Source organism: Harpia harpyja, chromosome 6 (assembly GCF_026419915.1).
Source record: "Harpia harpyja isolate bHarHar1 chromosome 6, bHarHar1 primary haplotype, whole genome shotgun sequence".
NCBI classification, from domain to species: Eukaryota; Metazoa; Chordata; class Aves; order Accipitriformes; family Accipitridae; genus Harpia; species Harpia harpyja.
In genome coordinates this window covers 33,545,813-33,572,693 of record NC_068945.1, presented here as the reverse complement: position 1 = coordinate 33,572,693, position 26,881 = coordinate 33,545,813, and the positions used below count along the sequence as shown (strand labels likewise).

Sequence of the window (26,881 nt, the reverse complement as noted above, 5' to 3'; positions counted from 1 at the left end):
CATCATCCATGCCCACTAAACCATGTTACTAAACCATGTTATGGAGTACCCCGTCTACGTGCTTTTTGAATACCTCCAGGGACGGTGACTCAACCACTTCCCTGGGCAGCCTATTCCAATGTCTGACAACCCTCTCAGTAAAGAAATTTTTCCTAATATCTAACCTAAATCTCCCTTGCTGCAGCTTGAGGCCATTTCCTCTCGTTCTATCTCCAGCCACCTGACAGAAGAGACCAGCACCCACCTCACTACAACCCCCTTTCAGGTATGTTGTAGAGAGCGATAAGGTCTCCCCTCAGCCTCCTTTTCTCCAGACTAAACAACCCCAGATCCCTCAGCCGCTCCTCATAAGACTTGTGCTCCAGGCCCCTCACCAACTCGGTTGCCCTTCTCTGGACACGCTCCAGCACCTCAAGGTCTTTCTTGTTGTGAGGGGCCCAAAACTGAACACAGGACTCAAGGTGCGGCCTCACCAGTGCCGAGTACAGGGGAACAACCACCTCCCTGCTCCTGCTGGCCACACTATTTCTGATGCAGGCCAGGATGCCGTTGGCCTTCTTGGCCACCTGGGCACACTGCCAGCTCATATTCAGCCGGCTGTCAACCAGCACTCCCAGGTCCTTTTCTGCCAGGCAGCTTTCCAGCCGCTCTTCCCCAAGCCCGTAGCGCTGCGTGGGGTTGCTGTGACTGAAGTGCAGGACCCGGCACTTGGCCTTGTTGAACTTCCTACGACTGGCCTCAGCCCATCGATCCAGCCTGTCCAGATCTCTCTGTAGAGCCTCCCTACCCTCAAGCAGATCGACCCTGCCTCCCAACTTGGTGTCATCTGCAAACTTGCTGAGGGTGCACTCAATCCCCTCGTCCAAAGCATTGATATATTAAACAGAACAGGGCCGAACACCGAGCCCTGGGGAACACCACTTGTGACCCGCCGCCAACTGGATTTCACCCCATTCACCACTACCCTCTGGGCTCGTCCATCCAGCCAGTTTTTCACCCAGCGAAGAGCCTTATTTCCATCCTCTTTTTTGCTGTGTGTATACCTAAAGAGCAATCTTTAGTGCTATTTATAATAGCTACATGCTACTAGCTCGTAAGTGCTAATTAGCTAATAGCTAATAATGCCTAATGGCTTCTAATATGTGACTGGCAGCCTATGATACATTTCTAGTGTTAGTCATACAATTCAGCATGCTGTAATGACTTGGACGGAGGAAGGGGGCTAGATATGCAATTGCACCAGCCAGATCTGCAAGAACAAACCTTGTTTTCAGACGTTTGTAACCGGCAGCCCAGCCCAACATTGCTGGGTCGTCATTTTTTTTATGAAATCCATAGACAGGTGTGAAGACAGAGAGAACCCTGTTAATGTAATGTAACACGCGCACTTATTTTGGGGGCGAAATGCCAAGTGACAGGTTGCACCGTCTGCCCAAGCCTCAGGTAAGAGTGACCAAAAACAAACACGAGAAATTATCCGCTGGCTTCTGCAAAGGTCTGGGAGGAAGGTTAGCGCGAGTCACATAGCCAATCTGAAACCCCAGCAGTATCTGCACAGTAACACAGACCGTATCCTTACATCACTCACGGGAATCCGAACCACCCGTTTGTCAGCAAGGCATACGGCATCTCCTCAGGCGCACGCCGAAATTAAAACACTGCCGGGAAGGTCGCAGAGGCGGCGGCCCCTCGTTCTACGAAGACGAGTCCCTCTTTCTGACACATTTCACACCGGGCTCTCACAAGACGCGACCCAGGCCGCGACGGGAAGGCGGGCGCTGCCGCGGGCGCCCGGCCGAGGCCGGCCGGCAGCCGCCGGGCGGGTCTGAGGCCGGCACACCGCAGGCCTCGGGGCGGACCGGCCGAGCCACCCGAGGCGGCCGGGCAGGGCCAGAGCGCGCCTCGGCGGCTGCCGGCCGCCGGTCCCGGACCTCCGCCCGCCGGGGCGGCCTCCGAGGCGACGCCGTGACCGACAGACCCCCCCCCCCCCCGCCCCGCCAGCTCCCGCCGGGGCTCCGCGCATGCGCCTCCGCTCCCGGCGCTGAGGCGGGAGACCCCCTGGCCGCCAGGGGGCGCCGGCCCGCGGCGCCTCGCCCCGTTCCCCTCCGGTCCCCGCCCTGCGGATTGCTGGGAAGCGGGGGGGGGGGGGGGCGAGGGCGGCTCTCGGTCGGCGTCACTCCCAGCATGCAGCGCGGCGCGCTCCTGCCCCTGCTGCTGCCGCCGCCGCCGCTGCTGCCGCCGCCGGGGGGAGAAGATGGCGGAGGGAGGCGCGGCGGATCTGGAGACCCAGCGCACGGACGTCGCGGCGCTGCTCAAAACCGCCCTCCGCAAGGGCGATACCTGGTGAGGGAAGGGCGGCGGGGGGGGGGGGGGGGTGGTCCGGGCTGATCGGCGCAGGCGGCTCCCTCCGCCCCCGGTGCCGCTCGGCTGGCGGAGGGACCGACCTCCTTTCCCTCAGCTCCCCCCCTCCCCTCGCTCCCAGGGGCGGCTCGGCTCCCCGGGAGCTGCCGGGAGAGGCCGGGGGAGGGGGGGGCGGCCGCGTTCCACACAGAAACACACACTTCCCCTCCCCCCCGCCCCGCTTCCCGCCGCCCGGGTTCCTCTGCCCTTGCCGGGAGGGGACCGGCCGCCTGGGTGCGGCGGGCCGTCGGCTTGGCCCGGGTTGCTGGCGGCCGGCGGGGCCGGGCCGGGCCGCGCCGCTGAGGCGCCTGGCGGGGGCTGGCACCGAGGTCAGCTCCCTGCCGGGCGGCGGGGGAGGGGAGGGAGCGGCGTGACTGGCGGGGCGCGGCGACGGATGGCGGCCCCGCACGACGAGGGGCCCGGAGGCCGCGGGGCGTGGGGGGCCGGGGGGCTTGCTGGGCCTTCACGGGGAGAAGGGCCCAAGCAGGGATTGAGGCGGGGGAGGAGAGCTCCGCTAGCCGGCGTTTTTTCCATTCCCCGGGCTGCCGAGAGGAGGAGAGGGCCGCGGCGTCACCTTCAAGTTGTCAGAAATTGTGTCTGTACCCGGGTGGGGTGCCCCGAAGGCCGTCCGCGGCCGTGGTGAGCCTTAAGTTTAAATTTTATTTCGACAGCGAGCGGATTAATTGCCCAAGCAACAGCCCCCGAAGGTGTGAACGGGCCCTTGTGATACCTGTTCCACAGCAAGCGTTTAAAAAGATGTGTTTTCCTGGTCAGTCAGAAGATATTTTGCGGTATGCCGTACAGATTGTCAACAGAACAAGCCGTGGTAGGAAATAATTAGGTGAAATAAACCCCTCTTCCTGGCACGTATTTAGTAATTGAGCTTCTGTAGTTGTAGTTCTCTGAGGCTAGGAAATGGGCCTTTTTTTTTTTTTTTTTTTCTTTTTTAAGGAGGGGGGGGGAAGAAAAGGAACTGACACTTTTTCCACCACTCAACCTCTTCATCTCTTCCTGTGTGAAACTGTCACCCAAAGACAAAGGCTGAAGCGTTTACTTACTGAAAATTAAGTATGAATGCCTGAAAGTAGAACTTGCCCACCTCATTTCAGCTGTCATCACTCACTGTTCCAGTTCTATAAAAGACTATATTTAACAGTGTTGATACTGCAGCATGTGTCAGAAGCATACATTCTGATGCATTATTCAAATACTGCTGAGTATATGTTCAGTTTTGGCATATGAACAGACTGCTCTTAAACTGAAAAAGTATAAGCAACAAGAAAAAGGAAATCAATTCATATGGTAGTGTTGAAAATGACCAGCAGTAGTAAAAGGATGCTCAGGCTTGTAATCTCCTAGGAGGTTTTTTTTTTTATGGCTCTGTTCGGTACTTCCCGAGTACTAAAAAAAATGTCTGAAACGGTTAATGTTACTCAAAGTGAAAGTAACTTTATGACAAGTTTACATGATGTAATGTTTGTATGTTTACTGTGCTGTATTTTTTTTTTAGTACATTAAATATTTTAACATGAAAAAATCAGTTAAGTGGAAGAAGCTTCTAAACATTCTCTGAAAATAAATATATGTAGCTGTGATTATGACACTGATATTAATCAAGTGTTTTAAGACTGAATAAGCTATGGCAAAGTCCTATTAACTTTGACTCATGAACTATTAAATCTAGGTACATAAATGTGTATACATGTGTGTTCATAGGATTAATACTTAGAGCTATGTATGTAACTTCACAAATTAAGGGGTACGGTTAGTCCGAATGCTTTTTTCAGAGGTATTTTGTCAATAGCTTTTTGATCTTTTGGGGCATCGGTAAGGAAACAGAACTGTTGAAAGTGCTCCAAGTCATGATTCAGAACTGCAATTTTCATTCATTCAATAGTAAATATTGCTGAAAAAATTTGAGCAATGCCATGTCAGCTTGTTCTGCTTGAGCTTTAAAGCACTGAAATACAGTCCTTTTAAAATTACTGGCTTATACTGAAAGTCTTTTCCATGCTCTTCAGAATTTAGAGTGTAGAGTACAATAAGCTATATAAGAAAAGTATAAAGCTTCGGGAGTTCCCTCTAAGAAAAAAGGAACTAAAGAATAAGGCAAAGAGAGGCAAGGCTTGTATTATCTACAAAGAGGGCATTGAATTTCTTCATTAGTTCTTCATGTGCACTGCAGAGAGAAAGAAATGAAACTGACTTGAAATGCAATGTTTTTAGAATTAGAGATTGGAAAAGAATTGATAGAATCAGGAAACATTTGAACAGGCAGGATAGGAAGCTGTAGAATTTGTTTCATTGGATGTTTTTAAGCATAGCTTGGGGATAGTATAGGTTAAAATATATTGCTTCAACGGACAAGGCTAATGTCTTACGACTGTTCTGTTCTCAGGGACAAGATTTTGGGCTAATTTGTCCCAGTGGTCTCTTTTGCATTCTCTTATGGGCAATTAACAAATTAAATTATTAAACTAGGAGAGACTGAAGATTCTTCCATCTCTCCATTTCTCTTATTTTTCTGAACATACATTAAATAAACATCAAATTTAAGCTCTTCCAAGAAAGAACCTCCTTCATTTATCAGTTGTTTTAAATAGTGTTGACTACTTTTACTAGTGAATTCAGCATAAAAATTACACTGTCATTCCATGGAACTTGAATTATATGTAAGTCTTTCTTCTTGGATAATAATCCAAAGGACCTTCAGGTTCTGTGGTTGAAAGACCTAGAATTCTGTTTTGGAGGAGGAGAAATGCTGTATTTTGTTGTATATCTCACAGTTTTAGGATCTGATGCGATTACTTCTCAGTGTTTTGAAATTCTACTGATGCTTGGCCAGTGAGGAGAATTTTTATTGTGTGTGGAGATTTTAACCTCTCATTTAGAAAGACAAAAAATATTGGTTGTTACAGCTGCAGACAAATTTGAACTCAATCAGTGTCTTTCCTGTATCTACTCTCAGAAATTGAAGAGCTGTTGATGTTCATCGATATTTTTTTTTTTTTTTTTTAGCCACTGTAAAATTTGCATGACCAGCTGGTCTTGATGATGTTATTTAATGCCTTTGTACCTGCAGTGGTATTCTTGAGAACTTTGCCAAGTTTTTCTGTTTTTACAGTGTCACTGAGGTACAGTTTTCAATACTGAAAGTTATTGATCTTGGAACAGTTTTCTTAAAGAGGTGATGAAGACTGTCAATTCCTGTGTGTGACTTCTTGTGTGAATATCTCTGTAATTTCCTCCCCATATTGAGGTATAATTTCTTGTCTTTACCTTTAAGACCGCTTCCAGCCCTGCTTTCCCTGTAGTTCCTGTTTTTCTGTGGCTTGCTTAGTCAGAGATGTTGTCTCAGTTACTTAAATATGACATTACAAATGCTTTCGTACTCTTAATTGTGCTACCTCTTAGACACATTGGCCCTCAGTGGTCTAGAACGTGAGACCATGTTTCTTGGCTTTAAGTATCACCTGCCAGTAAGTGGTTTGCTTATAGTGGGTAATAGTGACTAATAATGGCTAACAGCACAGCCTTAGCAGTCAGTTTCACCAATTTCTCTCTCTCTTTCTCCCAGACTTTCCCCACTGTGCTTCTTTCATCTTTTGCTTGCTGTACCAATTTGTGAGCAGATGGGAATATAGATGTTACTTGTATTTTTAAAAGCAGTAACTTGGAAAAGAATCAGGCTGTTACAGTGGACAAACAACTATCGTGAGGAGTTTACTTGGTGGCTAAGGGAACAAATGCAATCTTCAGATGTTTGAATAGACAGTACTGAGTAGCAGTACAAAGATGTACTGTATACAGTAATATATTAGCGAAACCATTCATACTGTCCAGTTCTGGTGTCTGCACGTTACAGAAGGTGTTCATTTGGAATGAGTTCAAAAATCTCAAAATTTAATAGGGAAGGCAGAAGCCTTGCCTTTCAGAGAAGAGCTTTAAGAGCCTTTGTCTGTTTTGATAGAATGTTGAGTCCTGTGCTGAAATACTTACATAAGAAGATGATGTCTTCTAGGATAAGGATTTTGAGAGGCGTAGATAAAGATTTAAGACACTACCTGTAAACTGAAGCTAGTCAGGATTAGACCAGAAGGGAGATGTTGATTTCCAGCCCTGCTAGCCAATGAATTTTGGTGCCAGTCATCACTTTACAGTGATGAGATAGGTTCTTAATCTGTTCCTGATTTTTAAGACTTGCAGATTATGAAACCTACACAAGTATAGTTTTTTGAGTTCTTTCAGATGTGTCTCTGATACACATCAATTCTGAAGTTCTGGTGAGTCCAGAGGGAGTACTGTTGTTATCCATTGAGTACATTTCTTGGAAGGTGAAGAAAATATTCTCATTTTTTGCAATGTGAGAATTTTATTGGCTGTTTAATTGTAAAACTTGGTCACTGAAGAGAATAAGTAAAAATTTAAGTGGGGTGAAAATCCTTCCCAGTGAATGATCAGTAGATCTGAAAAGTTCAACCTTAAAGGATTTCCCCTCCAGAAGTGTACTGAAAGAATTTCCCCACCAAAAATGTATAAGCATTTTAATTCTGGTTGCAATGCAAACAAATGAATCTTGATGAACGGGCATATATAGCCCTACTTGAAAACCCTGCAGTGCCCGTCATTGATGATAACCTTGATGCTGAAGTGCTTAGCTTTAATAGCATTTTACGCTGTGGTCTTCTCAGTGTTTTCCACATCTGATCATCCATCATTGTGCTGTACATGAACAGAATCTAGATTGAATATTAATGGAAGATTTTTACTTGATTTGACTGAGAGCATGATGAGATGTTGCAGACCTGCACCTCCGTAACATTTGGAATAATATCCTAAACTGTTCTGATGGCTTCATATAATGAGAAACAAGGAACGCTATGTTAGCATTCCAAGGATAGAATGGAGCATTGGCTGCTTTTTTTTCCAGATGAGGTTTAAGTTGCTGATTTTTTACTTTAAGACCTTGTGGTTGAAGTTTTGTGTTAGATTTGTCTCACTGCATGTGGAATGGCGCAGCATTTCACCAACAGTCTATGAAGATATACAAAATGTTCTGTTTTAAATTCTTCTGGGAGAATACTTGCAATGGAAGTGTGTACATGCAATTTTCTTCTGATGATTGATTAGGCAGGGTGAGAGCATGTTAAAATCATGTTTGTGTCAGGCTTTTGTCTGAAAGTTGGAAGTCAAACATTGACTTAGGAGTTAGATTATTTTTTAAAGAAAATTCTTTACTTAAATGGAAAATTTCTAAGTGTGTACAAAATACTTGCATGGTTGTTAATGTTCACACTGAAATTTTAAGATAAAAATGGAGTCTGTTAATTTTGGCTGTATAAGGCTTTTTGGTCAGCCTCTTGGTGGTATGTGTGAAGTGCTGCTTAGGCTATTGCTGCACATTGTGAGAACTGAATATGGGGAGCTGTAGGGAGAATTTGACTGATTAGTTGACTTGAAATCATCTCTGTGTTTTGTTCAACAAAGCTTTTATTTCTGAAGAGGAATGTGAAATATTTAGACTAAGATTTCTTAAAAATGGGAGCTAAGTGATATATTTTTTTTCTCTCTTTGACCCCTGGATTTTTTTCTTGTGGATTTACCTACACTTTGAATAAAATGGTGGTTTGGTTTGTATGTGATAAGAGTACAATAATTATCATCATCTTGAACTTTCAAGAACTTGTTAATTCTGAAACAACATTTCATTTTGAAGGCATCTATTAATCATGAGTGTACTTAGTCAAGCAATTTTGGTTAGCCTAATCAGAGTAGAAATACAGGTACAAACCCGTTCTTACTTTCTTATTTTTATAGTTGCAGTTGTGCAAGAACAAAAATGGGATGCTATGACTTTAAACAGGAGTCCTAATTTGCTTTCAGCAACACGGTTGTTCCACTTTGTCCTCAGTATTGCTTAATCTGTACTCATGCACAATGAGGAGGGTAAAAAAAAAAAAAAATCCTCCTCACCTGTCTCTCTGGACAATTTGTACAGTTTCGCTGTTAAAGGCGAAATAGCTTGTGTTCAAAACTTATGATGTCCCAGCAGTACACAGTGATGGAATGAGTGTCTCTCTGCGAGGTGTCCTTATTGCATATCAAAGTTAACGGTTTCAATTTTGAAGTCGAAGGGCTGACCTATCAGTCAATATAAATCAATCTACGTTACATGTTGTTTAATTCTGTCTATATATAACTGAGGAATGCATTCAGAGCGCTTTTGACAGCAATGGGAAATGCCAAGATCATAGTCATACTGTTGAAATATTTTTTTATCAGCCTGAGTGTTAAGGTAAAGAATGAATGTGTTGTACTTCTGTGATGGTGATACTGTGTCAATAAGGTTTGTTAAATCAAAATGTGCAGTAAACCACAAGTGAAGTTAAATTACATTAAAAAATTACAAACCATGACAGAATTTTAGAAATCAATTAGCAACTTTCCTACTAATACTGTTATTTTCTTTTGAGCAAACAATGTCCATACATGGTCATGTAGCTGTGAAATTTTAGAACTTGTGTAAATTTATTATTTATTTTTATTATTTGTTGAATTTTGTTTTCAGAAAGGAAGGTGCATTTACAAGTGTTGTAATAGCTTCGTTCTTTTGTTCTTGTAAGTTAATGTGCAAATGCTATAAGTAGTCCCATTGTGGGCTGCCCTAAGTCTCTACACTTGATCATTCATAATGATACAATCTTTTGTTGGTAATTTTAATTGACTGACCCAATTATATTGGCTTTGCATGGAAGGGTTTTGGTAGTGGGGGGGCTACAGGGGTGGCTTCTGTGAGAAGCTGCTAGAAGCTTCCCCCATGTCCAACAGAGGCAATGCCAGCTGGCTCCAAGATGGACCTGCTGCTGGCCAAGGCCAAGCCCATCAGCGGCGGTGGTAGTGCCTCTGGGAGAACAGATTTAAGAAGGGGAAAAAGTTGCTGCTCATCGGCAATTGCAGCTGGAGAGAGGAGTGAGAAGATGTGAGAGAAACAGCCCTGCAGACCCCCAGGTCAGCGAAGAAGGAGGGGGAGGAGGTGCTCCAGGCGCCGGAGCAGAGATTCCCCTGCAGCCCGTGGGGAAGACCATGGTGAGGCAGGCTGTCCCCCTGCAGCCCAGGGAGGCCCACGGTGGAGCAGATCTCCACCTGCAGCCTGTGGAGGACCCCACGCTGGAGCAGGGGGATGCCCGAAGGAGGCTGTGACCCCGTGGGAAGCCCGCGCTGGAGCAGGCTCCTGGCAGGACCTGCGGCCCCGTGGAGAGAGGAGCCCATGCTGGAGCAGGTTTGCTGGCAGGACTTGTGACCCTGCGGGGGACCCACGCTGGAGCAGTCTGTGCCTGAAGGACTGCAGCCTGTGGAAGGGGCCCAGGCTGAAGCAGTTTGTGAAGGACCGCAGCCCACAGAAAGGACCCACGCTGGAGCAGTTCGCAAAGAACTGCAGCCCGTAGGAAGGACTCACGTTGGAGAAGTTCGTGGAGGACTGTCTCCCGTGGGAGGGACCCCACGGTGGAGCAGGGGAAGAGTGAGGAGTCCTCCCCCTGAGGAGGAAGGAGCGGCAGAGGCAAGGTGTGACAAACTGACCCCAACCCCCATTCCCTGTCCCCCTGCACTGCTGATGGGGAGGAGGTAGAGAGAACTGGGAGTGGAGTTGAGCCGGGAAGGAGGGAAGGGTGGGGGGAAGGTGTTCTAAGATTTAGGTTTTATTTCTCACTATCCTACTCTGATGTGATTGGTAATAAATTAAAACTAATTTCCCCAAGTTAAGTCTGCATTCCCTGTGACAGTAATTGGTGAGTGACCTCTCCCTGTCCTTGTCTTGACCCATGAGCCTTTCGTTATATTTTCTCTCCACTGTCGAGTTGAGGAGGGGAGTGATAGAGCGGCTTTGGTTGGCACCTTGCGTCCAACCAAGGTCAACCTGCCATGCCAATATGAACATATATTTGGATATAAGGCATGGCTGTCAACTGGTAATTGTTTTTTAATATTTGAATAATTTGTATAGGAGTAAAAGGACCAAAATATTTGTTGCTGGTATGGCTATATTGGGAAAGATAATAAAATATCTGTAGTTTTTAGATTATATTGGAGAAATTCTAAGTCCCGTAATTGATGAGAACACAACCAGGAGCCAGATTAATGGCCCTTAATCACAGAGATGAGCAGTCCTTTGTAAATGCCAGAAATAATCACCGTTTCTTCCCACTTCAACATGACCCTAAGAATAATAACACCTGCAGCAACTGTTTCTGAAGTGTTGTTGTCTGTAGGGGCTATGTGAGGTTGGAATAACTGATCTAAACTCACCCTTAAGATAGATGTAGTCAGTTTAGTGTCTTCAGCTAAAGCAAGTTTAAAATAGCTTTGACTTTAACTTTTTAATGTTGGTTTACAGTATTTCTAAACAAAGCTTGTTTGCCTCTAACCATGAGAATGAAGTAAAGGATCACATGTTTTTATGTAGCTTTGAGGAATATATTCTTTTACAAGAAAATAATATTAACTAAAAATAGTTAAAGGTCAGAAGTAATCTGTGCTTTGAAAACAACCTGAGTGTAGGAAAACAGGAAGAGGAAGGTAGGTTGAAATGTTAAGCATTGGGCTTTGTAATTGTCAATACTTGCGAAGAAATTGTTCAAATCAAAGAATTATATAAAGAGAAGTTATGCCCAAATAGGAATATAGTATTGACATATAGCTTCTGTATGGAATGAGCTAGGTATGACCAACAGTTATCATTGCTTTTCGAGGAAATGAAGTGATGTGTAATATCAGAAGATATCAAGGAACATTCTAATTCTATTTTTCAACTGCTTTGTGTGGTCAATGGACTAATACTAGCCTGAATTAAGACTGGAAGATGAGCAAATGCAATCCGTGAGGACCCTCAGACCTCAAGGCCTTTTGTCATCAGCTGCTGCAATAGTTGTTGGAGTTTATATTTGCAGGGCTCAGAATTTCATTTTCTATTTCATCCTCTGCAGTGATAACACTGAATTCATATGATATCAAAACTTGTGTATCAAAGGCAGAACATACACTTTAGTAAAATACATTGTTACATGCTCCACTTGTCATTGCATGGGTTTTCCATGTCTTTATTATCAGAACAAATGCCACTGTTGTGGAATGTTCCAAAGGTATTCTGCAAATTTTGATACGTTGCATGTCTGCAAAGGTAGCGTAGACCTTGGTTACACAAGCTCCTCTTGTGCTCTGTAGGGATATAAGGTTTCCATGGAATTGTAGAATATCTCAAGTTGGAAGGGACCCATAAGGATCATTGAGTCCAACTCCTTGCTCCTCGCAGGACTACCTAAAGCTAAACCATATGACTAAGAGCATCATCCAGATGCTCCTTGAACTCTTGACAGGCTTGGTGCCGTGACCACTACCCTGGGGAGCCTGTTCCAGTGACCGACCACCCTCTCAGTGAAGAACCTTTTCCTAATGTCCAATTGAACTTCCCCTGACACAGCTTCATTCCGTTTCCTCATGTTTTATTCTGTATTTGTCATTTCAGGGGACTCAAGAGTATAAATTGTCCCTTGTATGTTATAATCTCCTTCAGACAGGCAAGAAACATTTTGCAGATGAGAGCAGATGTATCTTATGAAGCAATCTGAAACTCCACTCAGAAGTAGACACCGAGTAGTGAAGTAGGCCAGACTTGAACTGGGAACATGTTCATGAACATGTTCCATAGTGTTTTTTTTATTCTACTTGCTCAAAGAACATTTAGATCTCTTTAAGGATACATAGTACAACTAAGAGAAAGCACCTAAAACTAATTAAGCTGTAGACATATTCCCAATATTATTAACACCTGAAATACCATATTTGGGTGTAATTTTCAGCAAATCATACATGCGTATTTTTGCTTACTTTTAGGTAAAGGTTTGGGGCTATTCTAATATTTATGTATTTCTGTTATCGACTTGATGACTCTAAGTGACTTCAGCATAATCAAACTTGGTTGCACTGTTTTCATCAAGCCATTCGAGGTGACTGATTTGTTTGAAATGCCTATAAATGTCAAGCATTTGCAGATTTAATCAGTTCACCTTGTGAAGTTGTCTTAGTTTTTAAGGTTTGCCCCTCAAAACAGGATATTTAGAAATATGAGACAGTTCTCTCCTTCAGTCTCTACTATGAATCCTCCAGGTGTTGTTTACCCCTGAAGATGGGTTGGTTATCTTGCTCACTAGCTTGACGACATCTGAGAGCACAAAATTTGTATTTCCTGTTTGAGTGAAATCTTGATTCCATCAGAGTTAAGTAACAAGCATTTCTTAATCCTAGTTTTAAAAAACGGATAGGCCGTATTTTTTAACTTTGCTAAGGTGTCCTGGGGTAGCTTTCTCAGTCAGGTCCACAGTTCAAAACAACTACTGTTAACAGTAGACTGGTTTGGAACTCTTTCCTGCATTAGGTAATAATAACAAAAGCAAAACATGGTACCAAGTTTAATGTACAGACATTTTATGTCTCTGTTTTACTAATGCATGGTATGCTACTTTTGTGTCTGGGACAACACATATTCAGTGAAGTGTATCTGGTCTCAAGTGCATGCTACAAGTTTTTAATAATTTTCCCCTAAAAAGTGATCAAGTCTTATGTAAGAAATGAGGTTTTAGCAGATGTAGTTCTGTTTACTTGAGGTATGTCTTTTCCTCTTAAATTATTCTATGTCCCTCGTAGGTAATACTTAGTTTTCAGGTAGTTGATTGTATCATGGTTATTATCACATTGATGAAAAGATAAATTAAGTTGCCTTCTTAGGGTTTCCCTTCTCTGTTTTGTGTAGATGAGTAGTCTTGTTGATCTTGGTGAGAATGCTATATTGAATGCATTTGTAGGATTAAAAGCTACAGTCTATAAATTTCTGATTTTTACTTTTTCCCTTAATGCTGAGAAATCTGGTTTTTAGCTATGTTAAGTGCTTTAGCCGATTGATCCCCAAAGCTGAGCATGGTGTAATTGCATTAATTTTTTTTTGCAGTATAATCTTTGACATGGTATATACTTCTTGCGTAAAGATGAGGGAAGTGTATGGCATTTGAATGCAAATTTCCATTTTCCCTAATCTTACTGGAAAAGTAGTTTCATCTATTGATTAAGAACAAGTTCTTGTAAAGGGAGAAGATTACAGCTGGTGCAAATGTACTCCATAGTAACTCAAAATAACTTCTCACCTGTATCAGATTTCTATTGAAGAAAAAGTAGCAGAATGCTCATTAAAATGCCTAATATGTATAAAATGTGTGTACATACACGTGCATATGACTGCACATACATAGACGTAGCCAGTAATTCACTATAAGAATTCACAACAGGGTCTGTTAGCATTTTTTAAAATGTATTATCTGTAAATTTTTTTTCTTGGCTATATAAATTCAGTAAATCCTTCTTTTGCATGTAATGTGTGTTACCTCAACATTGTGGTAAACTGGTCTACTGAGTTTGCTCTTAGGAATATCTGTCTGAGAATAAAGACTCCATACTTCTTTAAATTAAGAAGTCTAAACAATGTTGGTAGATCCTGAGTCAATTAAAAGCAGTTATCTCAAAATAGAAAATAAATTCATTACAAGACTTACATAAGTATCCTGCTTGCCTTTGTTTATAAAGGATGTTAAGAGCTGAATATTGGGATAGTGAGGCAGTACTTTCTAAGCTGTAATCTGTGGTGAGCAGGTAGTTCACTAGGCTGTGGTAAGATGTATAGTGCTGTATCAAATCTATAATATTTTTGTTTCAGGATTGATTATTAGAGTATGATGTGGTCTGTAAGAAATCCTGAGAACTGGCAGTGGCTGATTTGCTCCTTATCCTAATAAATTGATCTTCCTGGTTCACTCTATTTAAAAATCAGTACACAGAGATAGATACATACTGCTTCATATTACAAGCAGTATTAACCAAAGTATTAAGCTTTGCCTCTGAGTACACACAGATGTCATGATCTTTCCTTTTCAGTCTTTTCATTAATCTTCAGTAGAATGCATCTTGCAGAAAATGCATGCAAGCTCTTATTTGTCTGAAAGTAATCAGTTTTAATTATGCTTTACAGATATTAACTTTTTTACAGTTGCAGAATTCATTCTTAGAATAGTGTTTTGCACCCATTTAGCTTCTTTTTTTAATTGTTCCTCTCAGCGCTTTCCATATGTCCAAAATACACCAGTTTAACAAAGTACTACTTAGTGAATTCAAGTAAGAAAACAGGAAAGGAGAAGATAAAAAGACAAAGTAATTTAAGTAGCTTTCAAATTTTTGGTGTTCATGTATTCTTCATTCTGCTTTTTTATATTGTACTACTGGACACTTTGCTCAGTCTTAAACTTCATGTGAATTTTTTAAGATTTGGTTGTCCTTCAATGTTTTCTTTCCAGGGAGGGAACTTGACTGTGCTATTCAGTTCTTATCACACTTACATATTTGGTTGATTTATAGGTAACCTTTCAACTTTTTTATGTTAGGAACATTAATCTCTTGTTTGGGTGTGTAAGTACAAATACGTAAATTTGAAGAGAAGTGGTGTAAGTTTTTGCACTTTCTGTTAGGAAACAGAGATGTTACAACTTTTCAGTTAGGGAGAACTGTAAAGAGATACTGCAGAGCAAAATTTGGTTGGTGGCAAAATTAATTGGATGTGGAAGAACAGAGTTGATGAAGTGTTGAAATAGGTAATGGTGAACATTTAAAATCTGGAACAGTGGACCCCAAGCTCTCTTGCACTGTTAAGTCCAGTTACCAAAATTTTCTATTAATCACTATGTTACAGGTGTATGATCAGACACTTAACACAAAGCATTTGAAAAGTGATATGGTTCTACAGGAGCAGTAATTTGTTAAGCATTAATTAAAACAATGGGCACTTTGCCTATATGATAATTTCCCTTCTGTGTAAAATTATAGCTTTGAGTTTCATAGTTCATTAGAATTTAGGTCAAGAAGGTAGAGGCCATGAGATGGCGTAGGGGACAAAGCTGGCAGGTTTGGTGGTAGAATGGCTGCCTGAGGATGACTGCATTCATAACCACATGCAGTTATGGCTGTTATGGAATAGTGCTGGATGGCCACAGCAGAAGAGAAAGGTGAGAATGCTGTTGGCCTTGGGTATGTTCATAAGACTGAAAACTTTGTATGTAAAGCAAAAGGCAAGGGCATATCAGATTAATCAAATTCGATATCCCTTTTTCCATTTATTAAAGAAAAATTAGTCAAATATCAAGAGGCTGTTGTAAAAGGAATTAGAATTTGTACAGGCAGAGTGAAAGAACTGGTTTTTTGTAAACGTGGGAAGAACTGCTGCTACTTGTACTTTAAAAAGAAAAAGACACAAATACCAATGATTCAATTATAATAACATCAGGCTTGTTCTGGCAGACTCAGGGTAAAGGAAAAATTATCTTTAATATCAGACTCTATATTCAATTATATATGCACTGTGTAAAGTCACTCCATTTTACATGGTCATACCAATTCAAATTTCCATGGTCGAGTGTACTGTTTGTTTTTTCTCTTCCATGAAATGGAAAATAACACTTGTTTAATTGCAACAGTTAGATATTTTTTGGTGAAAATTTGTTTGTAGAGATCTGATTTTTCTTTCTTAATTTTCATGTGGACTATCTTTGTGGTGTTCACTGAATTCTTAAATTCTTACTCATGTGATCTTTAAATTAAATAGGCTAAATTGCCTATTGCAGGCTTTTGTCTGCTTTATTCTCCTCCCCCGCCTCCCATTTCTGGGTAATAGATGAATGTGGCATACCTTGGGCATGAATTGGATAGAGAATCTGTTAGAGAAAACACTTTAAAACCGTTCTGCGTTCACTGTTGAGTCTGTACCTCCGAAAGCATTCTTGCCTTCATTGAACTAGATCATATCTGAAGACATCTGCATCTGACTATTGATTGTAGAAAAGGAAGCATGTTACCGCTGTAAAATTTAAACCTAATTTGTTTAAGTTTTTTCTCTCCTTCTATTGCAGTATTGCTTAGGAGGACTTTATGATAGTAAAAATATAATTGAAAGCTTCTAGTAACAAACATACCAAATATTTTAAAGCATACTGGGGAGCTGTTATGATGTTGCTTCACTTCCTCTGTCTATTGCATGATGGCAAACGCGGTGTTTTGAAGGGACTGGGCAAGTTTTAAAGTTTATATCTTTGCTTTCATCTGATATTTAAAAAAAAGTCATGCTTTTTTTTTTTTAATTGAATGCTTGTTTTAAACAAATGATAATGCCAGATTTTAAATTATGTCTAGATAGTCACATTATATGCCTGTTTTCACAAGCTGGTCATTTTTGATAGTTGGAGTTGTTTCTCATTTAATTTCACAACAGTTTGAGTTTTGTAGTTTAATAGGTTTTGCTGCAGTGATCATTAAATTGGTTGCTGTGTTAGAGAACCTGAAAAGTTAAGTTCAGAAAAGGCTTTCACGTAAGACGGTAAGGCTTTACTTGGATACTTTCTTGTGTTGCAAAATGAGGTTGTCTGTACACAAAGATCTGAATTATTTTGAGAAGTTAATTGCTTTGTTAGGTAGTTCTTATAACTTCACTGAACAGCATAGACAATGGAAAGTGATCAAGAAATCAGTATATTCTAACTGAGTTTGATTTTTGAAGTGTGAAATGTGTGTGGGACTAGAACTTACTAACATTTGAACTAGAAAAGTTTTGCCTTTTTTTCATCATTAATAAAGTTTAAATCTGTTTATTTTTGTAATAGCCTGCATTTTTATCCTTTTACTGTGTTTTATGCCAAATTTCACCATCTTTAATGCAGCTTAGCCTTGTTCAATCCTGTTTCGTATTACATTCTGAATATGTTCTAAACAAAACAAAACTTGTAAAGGGAATTCTGCCACAAAACTGAAATAATCAGTGCTAGGCCAGGCTACTTTAGAATGATTCAATATTGTAAAATCATAGTAATGTTAAGTATCTCATCTTTCTGGACTAGGACTTCAACCATGCTGTTTCATTACCGATTTGGTGGGATACATAGTGCCCAAAACACCCTGTAAAGTCACTGTCTGTTTCTGAGTTTGGTCAGAGTGGAAAAGGGCATTTTTGCAGCAAAATACTTTCCATATACATTTCCTCAGTAGTGTTTAACACTATATTTTTTTCAATATAGTTTTGGTTCAGAAAGCAGTTTGAAGCTATTTTCCGACTGCTTTGTTAAGTGTTTAAAATTTCAGAAAGAAATTGTGTGTTGCAAGTTCAAGGACAAAGTTGTTGTACAGAACAGTTTCAGAAGAGACAGCAATTGGTACCAGTTGATGACTCTTGAGCAGTAATAACAGGTTGTGATGGTAGAATAGATACAAGACCAAGTGTTACTCTGTGAGATGGTGAAGGTACATGCTCCAGAGTATGCCTGGCATTGGTGCAGCAAGGGAGAAATTTGGTCCCTAACCAGCATTCTTGTACTAACAGAACTATGTCTATAGCAGTTGAGACACAGCTCTGCCTTTGCTATTTATGTTTGCTTAGGGTAGTTACAAGCTAAGGCTAGGAGTAATTTGTTCACAGACTCATTATTACTGTTGATGTAATATTTTGAATCAAGACTGTTTACCATGTGAATTAGGGTGCTGTTGTCACAGATATTGTAAAGTTGCCTTTGAGACCTTAGTCTTTGATGTTTTTGAAGAAATGTAAGGGAAGTAAGCATCCAAAAGCCTGCAGTGGTCTTATGTATAGCTTTCTAAAGCCTTCTTCCTCTTACTTTCCAAAGGACTTTTACCTATAGATTCACACACTTAAGAGTACATTCTGTAGAAACTGAAAAATTGGGCTTATTGAGAAGAGAATCTGATAAGTTGACTACAAAGGATCCCACTTACTCAGTACTACTCAGTCGTAATGCCTTCTTTACCAGAGGTTTGCTAGCAGTACTTCTGGAGACTGACTCCAGGGTCGATCTGTGTGTGTAAGAGAGAAAAACTGGACTTGAGAAGAAGAAGGAAGTCAAGACTTACAATTTGTGCTTCTAAATGATGTAACTATAATAAGAATTAACAAACTTAAGATACGTAAGGCCCCACTAACGTATTTTTTTTTTTAAACCTCTTCAGTAAAATGTATACTCAAGCAATGTTTTTGTACCTCTTTGGTTACAAGAGTTGTGGGTGCTGTTTTTGTTTTGTGTTTTTCCATGGCGTTCATGAGTAACTCCTGCAGAATGATTGCCTAATAAAGCTATATGTATTAGCAGACTAGGAGTTGAATCACCAGGAAGTTTTGAGATGTCTTAAAGGCTCAGTAGCATATTATTGGTATGCTGCAAATAAGAGTTCAATAGTCAAATACTGCAGAAAAGAATGAGGATTACCTATGACCTTTAGTTAGACCTAGCGTTTCATCCTGATAGCGATACTCTGACATGTACTAGGTTAGTAACAAAAGGGTTGGTACAGAACAGACAGAAGGAGATGGGTACTTTTAGGAAAGAGAAATAATGAAGGTGGTATCTTTAAAAAAAAATAAACAATCTGAGGATCACTGAACAAATTTGTTATCTTAATCTTAAAGAAATTCTGGACAAAAAGATACAAAATGTAGGTATCACTAGACTTGGTAAAAGCCAGACTGGCAACAGTTTAATCTGGGTAGAAATACTGTGGAGCTGAGTTGAGAGATATCCCTTTATATGGAAGTGTGAAGTTGATAATTATATGTAGGATGAACATCTAGTGCTGCCTCAAAAGCAGAACATTTACTGTATGTGTTGACGCTGACTCAAAGGAAGAAAACACTTAGACTCTGGTTCTTGACAGGACATCAGAGTTCTAAAGTTTTTCAACTTGCATATGAATTTTATAAATAAAACTCCAGCAGGAAAAAATATTTCACTAAAAGTTCTCTCTCGTTTTTTAAAGGGCTATCTAATTATAAAGATTTAACTTGAATCTCCTGAATTCACAAATTCAGAACAGGAATTAAAGCTGATGGTATTTCATGCTAAAAAGGGAAATGCTTTTTGAGCTTGCCATTCTTCAACTTCTGATATGCTGTATTGGCTGTCTTGCAAAACTGTACTTGCCCACTGTGATTAGTGTGATCTTTAATTGCCCATGGTTAAAGTCCTTGTTGGTAGGACATGCTGATAATGGTTAGCAGACCAGACAGAAAAACATTCTCCATTCTGCAAAGCTGATGGATGCAAGTACATTAGTATGAATTAATCGGTACTGTAGGAAGTGGTAGCATGCCAATAATTAACTTGTTTGTCTTCTTCCATTTAAGGTACCTAGTGGATAGTCGCTGGTTCAAACAGTGGAAAAAATATGTTGGTTTTGACAGCTGGGACAAATACCAAATGGGAGATCAGAATGTGTACCCTGGTCCTATTGATAATTCTGGACTTCTTAAAGGTAACTGCTTCTGACTGTGTAATAAGCCAATACTAACATTTAGTACAAATTTGTCACAGATTGTTCATCTTTTGTAGTTGATAGTGTACATGAATCTCAGCATTTATGAAGGTGAAACTGTTTGTTTGTTTGTTTTCACACTGTGACAAGGGAACTGGAATAGATTTCCCTAACAAATTAAAATTTTAAAATAAAATTAGTGGAACTTCTTTGCAATGGTTACAGAATATTTAATAATGTACAAATTACTGGTTTATAATGATATTTTGGAATACCTCAGGAGTTAAAATTTAGTCAAGTTGACAAATAACTAGCCTGAGTTCGCTAAGATTTTTTTTTTTTTTTAGCTTAACTAAATTGGTTGATTTAAAATAATATTTTTAACTTGAACTCTAAAATTTAATTTTGTAAATGAGCCCCAAGCCCTTACTTTGATTATGGAACAATTGAGGAAGAGGTATTACACAGTTCAGTGATAATATAAAGTGGTGTGAAATGATAGAGGATAATTTCCTAATTTTGGGGGGTCTTCTGAGTATGGTTAAACTCTGTCACTGTTATAATTACTCAGGTTTGACTGACTTTTGCTGAGCTGTAGTCAGATTTGTGGACACAAGTCTCAGAATACTTTCCCAGGTATTTTAATCTTTAGGTCAAATTCTATATTTAATGACCAGTATTGAAATACCGTTAGAGACATTAATATTTAATCTTCAAAATCTAGTGGATACAAAATCTAGCAGATAATTGGTTTCCTTCTTTGCAGTTACAGGTAATACAATAGTACTGCATAATTTGTTTGCACATGGTAATACAAATTTTTACAACTTCATGAGATTTATGGTGAACTCTGACTTTCTTCATTCAAAACTTCTCAACCGTAATTAATATCATTATTTTACAAGTTAAATATTTAAGATGATTGCCTCTTTCATAGGACTTGTCACACCATGTTGCAGTAGTTGTTAGGGTGAGGGAGTGTGCATGTCTGACAGGGACTAGTATCAGTGCCTTTGAAGAAGGTGCTGTATTGACGTATGCATCTATATGTTCTCTTCCATCCACAAACTTAAAGGTCTTTTTGCTCCAGGTGAGTGATGTGTTTTGTTTTCTGAAGTGTGAGGATCTAGATCTTTTGTACGTTCTTGTAGTAAATCTCGTAGTGAGGCAGGCATGTTCAGCTGATACTTTTCAGTTGAAATTAGATGTAGCAAGATCTTTTTATCCTCAGTGAGGCAGCATCAGCTTATTCTCTCTTCTGTGTCTACCCACTTTAAAAAAAGGTGATTTCTGGATGTGCAAAGCACTGTGTTAGTTGATCTGTATTATTTATAACTTAATCTACACACATGTTCAGATGATGTTTAAAGTTACTGTGGATGTGAAGCCTGTACAAAATCTAAATCTAGCTGTCCAAATCTAAACGCATGTTAGCCATTTTGCTAAAAGCTCCTAAAACCCTGTATTCTTACTATCGTTTTGACACTGTGCATACCCCTTTCAAAGTAAACACAGCATCAGGGTTTATGAACTTCACTTTTTGCTCATTCATGGTTCTAAAACTATGGCTCTGCATTGGCAGTGATACCATGCATCCAATTACTGTCTGACATCTACTGTTCCTGTGTGAAGGCAGTTTTAAAATTAAGGGCATTAGTGCTCAGCAAATAGTAGCTGTCACCTTCCCCTGCTGCAAAGCAGCAATCCTCTGTACTAGGTTTCCTATGTAGCATAAACTGAACCTGAAAATGCTTGGGGTTTAATCCTGTCTTTGGCATGTCGTATGCACTAGTTGCTCTCATACTGCTCTTCTTAAGTGTTAAGTCTGAAAATTTGCATCTGATTTAAAGAATATAAAATAACCTAAAAGCGGCATGCTTTCTCAGATACTCTGCAATGCAACGCAGTGGTAAGGAAAACTATTATTAAATTCAAGAAAGACTGATTCTAGGAAACTGAAGCAGTGTGTTGTGCTTATGTTACTTAAATATTGTTCCCTTATTTCCAGAATATTTGGAGGAAATGGGAGCAGTGGAAAGTAACAGGCAGAGATTTCAGTTAATCTCAACATATGCAAAAATGTTGCTGTATGTAATGGAACGCACATGTGCTGTCTTCAGAAGAGATATGTAGACAACTTCAGATTAGCAAAGCAAGCACAAGGAAGTAGTCATTTAGCTGATCGTTCATCACAGAAAACCGTGTTGCGTATGAGGGACTGAGTCATCAGAGTCAGGGGACTTCTTTGGAATAAGGTTCTGAAAAAATTACACTGGAAAAAATGTTGGGAATTTTAGAAAGAATGGAATCCAAATTATATCTTCTCACTATAAACTCCTGTAGCAATATCAGATCAGTGCAGAAATACAGTATGAACTTTTTAGAGAGATACGTGGGCCTGAGGATGTGTTTGTGATTTTTCCCCACACCTTGCTCCCAGTTATAATGGAACCACCATATGCATAGTATTGAGTGGGCCAAGTAAGAATTGATAGTGGAAGTTGTGAATTGTTTCAGCAAATGTTTCTTGGATATAGTTCTTGCATATAGATTTTTTCCTAATCAGTCAAGACAGTTTTGAACCAAAATTTGAGTCTTGAAAATTGTTACTTTTACAGATAGGATGAAGCAGACTGAGGGGAAAAAAGGAAAGTACCTTTTAAACAAGTGCATTGATAGAAGTCTCATTTATTAGGTCACATTTATTATATTTATCTCCATGAAGAACTGAATTTTTATTTACCTGTATGTTCACTGAGATGTTTATGTGAAATTCCATTTTACTTTTTGCTTGAGAAATTTATGTACTCTGGCTCCCAAAGTAGAATCCAAAGCCTGAGGTTTTCTTCCACTTTCCTTTGTTGCCTTCTGTGTTGCCCTTTTGGTTTTTTCTTGCTAAAATTGCAACAAATACTTTGGCTATTTCCGAACTTGATTATCCCTTCTTCTAAAATAACTTCATGATTCTAATACTTAACCTGGCTGTATCTTGGGGTTTTTGTTGTTGTTAGGGTTTTTTTTGTTTAGCTCTTCCCACATTGACAATTTTTATCAGAGAAAGTGCATGCAAACCATATTGTACCTTCTTGACTGTGTGAAGTCATCTCTAAACTGCACGGATTACATATTATGGAAACAGTATCTTTTTGCCCCCTCTGAGCAGCTAGCTAATGGTAGTAACAAATATTGCACACTTAAACTGCATGAATGGAGAACAGTACACATCTCCAATGTTTTGCTCACACATCAAGGTACTTAGCTGGAGAAGGAAAGAGGGAGTCACCACCAGTGATAAAATAATAAGAGCAGAAGCAAGCTGTGCATCCTTCCTTGCCCATATTTTTACCATTTAGGTGATCAAAGCAAAAAGCATTGCTTTTTTCCCTTATTTTCCCTTTAAACCAGAAACCCTTTAAACCAACTGAAGGTGTAGCAAGTGCAGGTAGAGTAGGGAGATTTCTAGAGTCTTTGTAAGCTGAATCTTGTTTAATCTTCCCACCAGGAACTGAACACATCTCTTAAACATCTCTCAAATGTCCTCAGTAGTGTTGCCCTCCTACAGGAAAGGTCATGTTGAAACATGTTTTGTTAAATTCTTATTAAAAAAAAAAAAAAATAGATGTTGTTATTAAAATGTGCCTCTTCTAATGCTCAGGATAATATTTTTTTGATTGAAGTCACATTATGCTGTGTTTGCTAAATCTGTCTGTACAAAGGAGAAACAAGAGAAGTACAGAAATATGATCAAATGAGAGGACCTTAGTGCTTTTCATAGGTGCATAGCACACACTTATTTTTGTCCTTGCAAAAAATGTAGGTAATAATATTCATTTTGCTTAGAAGTATACTTAAAAAAAAAAAGTAAATCTGAGAGGAAGGCCAATACTTGAAGCAATTTGAGATTATTTAAGGTTACTTTTATGCTCAGTTTTAATTGTGCAGTGTGTAATTCTGCAGTTCATTCACTTAGGACAATGAAAATAAATAGACTGTATATTTATTACAGTCTATTTATTCTTTATACATAGTCTACTTATTTTTGTACTTCATTAACTTTGTCATCCTGATTTATTCTTTGGAGCTGAATGTGTGGGTCTCCCTGTTTGATCTCCCTCTGTACAGAGGGATGTTTGCTGGCCTGTAGTTGGGTACTTCCAGATGGAAAGACAGCTGCCCTAATTGTCTGAGGCACACAGTGGCTCAGGTCTGGAATCACCTCTTACACATATAGGATAGCTGCTATCTTACTCCTGTAATAAGGATTGAACCAAAGCTAAAAGCATGCTACTTACGTAAATAGGTTACCAACTTGTACTTCTTTCAAGTGTTGCATCTCGCTGTCCCTATGAAGAATTTTGTAGGGACTGTGTTTCCAGAATACATAGTATCCTTTAAGTAGGAGGGTTGTACCATGTTATTTTCCCAGTCTGACATGCATTGAATGACTTCAAACTTTGTCTTGGATCTGCTGTAACTACCCATTCCTGCGTTTTCAGTGAAGGATGCAACTGTAGCATGAAATGGAGTATCCATGGTGATGGGGGAATATGTGCGAAGTGGGTAGAGAAATGGATTGGTTTCCCTGAAGGCTATCCTGGTGTGTGGTAACAAGTTAGGCACTTCTGATTGCATGAGGATACGGAGTTGTCACTTGGGTTCCTGAGTGCAGGAATGCTACTGGTAATAGGTGTGCTATGCATGAACTGCTTTGAACACCATAATACTAATAACTGTGACTTGGAAAATTTTTTTTTTGCTATTTATATGAAAAATGTTACATTAAAAACTCAAGTAATAGAATTGCAGTATTCAAGTAAAAATATCTTTCTCTTACAGATGGTGATTCTCAGTCTCTCAAGGAACATCTCATTGATGAGCTGGACTACATCCTTTTGCCAACTGAAGGCTGGAATAGGCTAGTTAGCTGGTACACACTGATGGATGGTCAAGACCCAATAGCACGCAAGGTACTCTCAAATTACCCACTGGGATGAATATGATTCAGATATAGTCCTGCAAATATGCAAGAGTTGCACAGGAATTTATTAGAAGATTGTAAGTCCTGGCCTGTGATAATCATATAGACAACTTCTGCCTTAGTTGCTTACAGATACCTAATTCTTACTCAGATTTTAGGGGCTTAAGTTTTTAATATTGAAAAATGAGGATGCAAAGGATACAATACTTTTTTTTTTTCTGGAAGTAAGCCCTCTAATATTTCAAGAAGAACTTCCTTTAGAAGCTTGTAAGTCTATTAATGCAAATGATTTTGTAATTAAGTATAAACCCCTAAAACTGTATTGACTATGTTAGTGAAAAGCCTAGCTCTAATAATGTTAACACTGTCAGAGTAATTGGTGGCTCCTTTTCTGATGAGCACAGTCTTCTGTGTTCAGCAGCTTGCTAAGGGAGTTTTTTTCTTTAAGTCAAAAGCTTACCTCAACACGGGTAGTATAGTCCATGATATGGTAGATACTGTGGCCCTCTGTCAGTATGAGATACTTAAAAATTAACATCTTTGATGTTAATTTTTGTTTGCTCCAGCACATACCATCGGTATTATTAAGGTGATATGACGTTTTACCAGTTTATTGATGAGGTAATCTCTTTTGTTTGTATTATTTCTTAAGATTTTCAGGTTAGCGATTACAGTGGCATCCTCACTGGGCTGAATTACTTAAGTTTTAAAATACACATTGGTATGTTTGCCATTTCTAAATTGACCATTAGGGCATATTCTTTCAGTTACAGGGATCTTTATTTTAATTCCTGAAAAACTGCTGAAAGAGTATTATGATTAGAATTTAGTTTGATATAACTTCTGGTGTAATACATCTTTTTTTTTTTTTTTTTTTTTTTTTTGTCCTATGACATGAGTGTGGTCTAACTACGTGCATGCTGGCCGTTTACTTGAAGTGCATTCCTTTCAAACAAATGCCAGATTTAGCTATAGAAGAATTTTGTGTCTTCAAGATTCATTTGGTCAGCAATAGTAGTAGTTTGTTGTGGGTTTTTTTAACATTCTCTTTAATGCAATAAAAGAGATCTTTTTTTAAAGAGACATCCCTGGAATGTCTCTTTCTTTTTCTCCAGTTCTGTAAGAGCTGAAATCCATTAAAATGGCTCTCCTTCTTTAAAGATATATCTGTTATCACCTTGTTACTGTTTTTCCTGAAGATGGATTTCAGCAAACTGAATGCTCTTCCATCATCATGGTAAAGTAAAAGTTCTGTAATTTTTTCACTTTGGGGGGAAATTGGAAGGAGAGAGAAGGGAAATTTGAGTAACTTGCCTTCTACTTGGGAGGAACTAACTGGAAAAATACATGGAGTATAATGAGAGGCCAGGTAAACTGGCATAGCTTCATTATTTTCTGCCAATACAAACAGTAGTTATCCTCTGAGATGCATATTCCAGTTCAGAATTTTTCTTTCTGATGCTTTTGTCATTTGTTCACGATTCTTTCTCCTGTCTGCCTTGATGTTTTTTCATAAAGGTGGGATGATACTTTTTGTTCATCCCCTTTGTTGCATCAACTTTTTTTGAAACATGGATCCAGATTTTAAATTGGTAAAATGTTGTACTTGATCCATGTCAAATAACATTTTGACTTTATGTAATAGGATGTGGTAATACTGCCACTACCGTGTCAGTTTTATTCTCAGAAATGTCTTAGCCATACTGCACAGTTTTGTTTACTGCCAACTGTTTTGTTGTTACTGTAGTAGCTGAAAACCCTACTAAGCTACTCAAATTAAGATGCATTTTTATTTAAATGTCATGGTTCACAGTTATTAAAGCTAAGGCAAACTACTGAACAGCAGTGAAATCATTCACTAATTTTTTTTTCCTACTGTACATGCATACAAGTTATATTTGTACAGCAGATAGCAGATCTCTCCTAGCAATTAGCTGGTGGCTTTTTTTTTTTTTTACCGTATTTGTCAGATGTATCACATATCAGGCTGATGGTTATTTTTGGAACAGTCTACATGACTAAGTACTGCAGTTACACTTTGGAAGATCAAAGGGAAAAACATTTAAGAGGTGACCCTGAATATTTTTTTATACATTTTACTTTTAT

The 26,881-nt window shown here is 39.6% G+C and overlaps 1 protein-coding gene across 5 annotated transcripts in view; it reads left to right on the top strand.

The window, feature by feature from the left end:
- The first annotated feature begins 2,178 nt into the window (after positions 1–2,178).
- USP15 (ubiquitin specific peptidase 15) overlaps positions 2,179–26,881 on the top strand; it is a 72,514-nt gene continuing 47,811 nt past the window's right edge. For 2 of the 5 annotated variants that reach the window (XR_008235481.1, XR_008235482.1), the window contains exons 1-3: positions 2,179–2,343; positions 19,670–19,797; positions 24,634–24,764. Coding sequence is in view for 2 of the 5 variants with exons in the window: in XM_052788939.1 (XP_052644899.1) it covers positions 2,255–2,343; positions 19,670–19,797; positions 24,634–24,764 (348 nt within the window). In the remaining 3 variants the exon portion in view is untranslated. Of the gene's footprint in view, positions 2,344–19,669; positions 19,798–24,633; positions 24,765–26,785; positions 26,845–26,881 lie in introns of those variants that run through there. The other 3 variants (XM_052788939.1, XM_052788941.1, XM_052788940.1) reach the window with 2 other exon arrangements.